Source organism: Lactuca saligna, chromosome 5, assembly GCF_052625555.1.
Source record: "Lactuca saligna cultivar CGN05327 chromosome 5, ASM5262555v1, whole genome shotgun sequence".
Lineage (NCBI taxonomy): Eukaryota > Viridiplantae > Streptophyta > Magnoliopsida > Asterales > Asteraceae > Lactuca > Lactuca saligna.
The window spans coordinates 181865303-181868419 of NC_136421.1; the positions used below are offsets into that span (position 1 = coordinate 181865303).

Here is a 3117-nt window from a genome sequence, read left to right on the forward strand (position 1 = left end):
TTAATAACTAAATATATATAATTTAAACAAATTGAATGGATAAATTTAAAACAAAAAAAACTTAACGAACAAATACATACAAATCAAAATCAAAGAAATATATTAGTTATCCCTTTTGAATATTTTTATTTTCTCTATTTTCTATTAACTCATATGTGCTAGTGTTTGGATACACACCCAACTTTACTCCAAGCCAAGATAACCTTGCTAGCTCGCACTCGTTTTCGTAACTATGGATAAAGCTAGTTTACGCATATAGCACAAAAGATCGAAGCCCCCAATCCCTTTATCCATACAAGGCACAAACACAGAGCTCCACCAGGATGACAACAATGGCGTCCTCAACGTTTTTTAATTGCACTTCCCTCTCAACTCCTGTGAAACCCCTTCGAAAAACCCCGTCTTGTATTAGCTCCGTTTGCCTTTCACAATTCGCGAAGAAATCGACGCCATTGAACCTCTCATCGTCTCACAGCATCTCTGTTTTCTCCCCACTTCTTCCCATCACTATCTCTTCCCCCAACCGAAAACCCCAGTCTCTCACAATTGTGGCTGCGAAGGGATATAAGATGAAAACGCACAAGGTGATTCCCCCTCATTTTACCTTACTTTCTTCGTATGCTCAATCACAGTAGTTTTTGATGTTTGTATGAAATTACTCTATGCAACGAGGACTTGGTGTATTTAATTTCAGTTTTACTGAAGCTTCAAGTACCTACGTATGTGGGGTTTTTGTTTAATTGAGGTCATAATTTCTTGGATTCTTATCAAGTAATTATTCAATCTAGAGATTCTAATGTCGATAACCTTTTTGGGGATTCAAGAATTTACATATCAACTGCAACTTCTATCTTCAAATCATGTCTATTTGATCGGTTATCTTGAATTTTGCATTTGCAGGCATCAGCAAAGAGATTCAGGGTAACAGGCACTGGTAAGATAGTGAGGAGGAGAGCTGGAAAACAACATTTGCTTAGAAAGAAGAATGCTAAAAGGAGAACTCGCCTCTCTAAAGTGGTTAGTGTTTAAACTTATGAAATTAGAAATGCATATTCCCTTTGAAGAATGATCTTACTTTATCACCATATTCACTTCTGCATATGTATCCTTGGTTAGTGTTTAATCTTATCAAATGTAGACATAGGTGTTGTTTCTTTTTGACTTAAAACAAAACTTAATTATTTTCATCTAAATGTATTTCTGACACCACTAATTTGTGTGATGCAGCTACAAGTTGACCGATGTGACTACAACAATGTGATAGGGGCGTTGCCATATCTGAAGGTCAACCGAGCCAATTAGCCCCAACATTTCTGTTTTGACTAGGGTTGCATAATCTGTTCAGAAGCAACATGTTTTTATTACTCATCTCATTGTTGTATTTGTGATTTTTGTAAGTGGTTTTGGTTTTTGAATCGCATGTGTTTTTACTCCTTTGCTATATTGTAGTTTATAGCCACTGAATATGAAGTGTGTATTGAAATTTTAAATGGGTGTTCCTTAAAATTGTGGTTTCTAATGAAATTACCAAAAGCAAGTTGCGGGAAATAGCAACATACTTTGTTCTTTTATCCATTTAGGCAACATGTTTATTTTTTTTTAGAGAAATTAAATTACCTCCTACCTTTTATGCTTACAGTTATTTCTACCCACTAAAATTATGACAAATCATCATTCAGTTTAATTGTAATTGATATATTCCTAATATAGCTTTAATGAGTTAGCTAAAAAAATATGGAATGATGATATTTGTCATAATTTTATTGTGTAGGAACATTTGTAAGCATAAAAAGTAAGAAACAATTTAATTTCTCTTTTTTTTATCTGTAATTAGGACAATTCTCGACCCAACACGAAAATAAATGAGTTTGGATTGAGATTTCTGACCTGCCAACCTTTTTATTTCATGGGTTGAGTTATCTGTTTGGGTTCGCTGGTCATACCGATTATAAATATTATATTTAAAAAAAAAATAAAAAGTTTATTTATGAACCGATGGAATATACGACACAATTGCACATTGCATGAATGTTTTCAATTTCATTTGGATGTTTACGATTTTGTGACTTTATGTTGGAAATCTCTTTTTTATTATTATTATTATTATTATTATTATTATTATTATTATTTTAAATGTGTTGCTTATTAAGTTATTATATTAGATTCGTATTTGGTTTTTTATTTAGTTGTAGTCAATGTCAAATGTTAATTGTTAATTAATTTAGAGACTGGATAATTCTTATAAATGTAACATGTGAAAAGTTATCCGAAAATAACCACTTGACCTATGAACCCATATACTTGATGTTTCTAACTCGTCAATCCGAACCTAACCCAATTGCGAGGCCTATCCATAATACATCAAACTTGATGACTAATTTATAAATGGGCAACTTATTACTAAGACTGTGTTTGACGCGCTACAGCTAGCTTATTTTTCGAGCATTTTTATGTTATCATGTTTGGTAAGCCAAAAAGTAGCTTATAAACTAACGTTTTGAAAAATTACTTATACTAGCTTTTTATGAGTTTTTTTAAAAATTTTCAAATATACCCCTTAATTAATTATAGAAACAAATACTTTTAAATGTCCTTTTATGTAATTTTATATATTTCAGCTAGCTTTACCAAACATCATTTTTTATCAATTAGCTTTTCAGTTATCAGCTAGCTTTTTGTTTAACAGCTAGCTTTTCAGCTATCAACCAGTTTTTCAGCTAACAACTAGCTTTTCAACTAGTACGCATAGCCTTAGTCTCGTCATAAAACCTAATATAGATTAATGGACTAACAAACTTTATTCAACATATGCAAATGGGTGTGCGTAATCTTTTCAAACTTCATAGATTAAAATAAGGAGTCCATATTCTAAAACCCTTTTGAATAAAAAGGCTTAGTTAACAACAATTAATATGTCCTGATGCTAATCTTTTCAAACTTCATAGATTCGAAACGGGTGTGTGCCAATCTTTTCAAACTTCATAGATGTGCTTGATTCCATCATTTGGGTCTAAATAAATAAGGGGTAGTGTGTTGATACAATTTATGGGAATAATTAACTTTTAAAAGTAAAATGAAGAGCAATAGAATGGTGAAAAAATTTTAGTAGAAGAAAAT

The 3117-nt window shown here is 31.7% G+C and overlaps 1 protein-coding gene across 1 annotated transcript; it reads left to right on the forward strand.

Moving 5' to 3' along the window:
• The first annotated feature begins 217 nt into the window (after positions 1 to 217).
• Positions 218 to 1490, forward strand: PRPL35 (Ribosomal protein L35). The gene is made up of 3 exons (XM_078958086.1): positions 218 to 584; positions 901 to 1017; positions 1228 to 1490. The coding sequence occupies exons 1-3, from the start codon at positions 324 to 326 to the stop codon at positions 1300 to 1302; spliced, it is 453 nt and encodes a 150-aa protein (XP_078814212.1). The 5' UTR covers positions 218 to 323; the 3' UTR covers positions 1303 to 1490.
• Positions 1491 to 3117: the final 1627 nt, after the last annotated feature.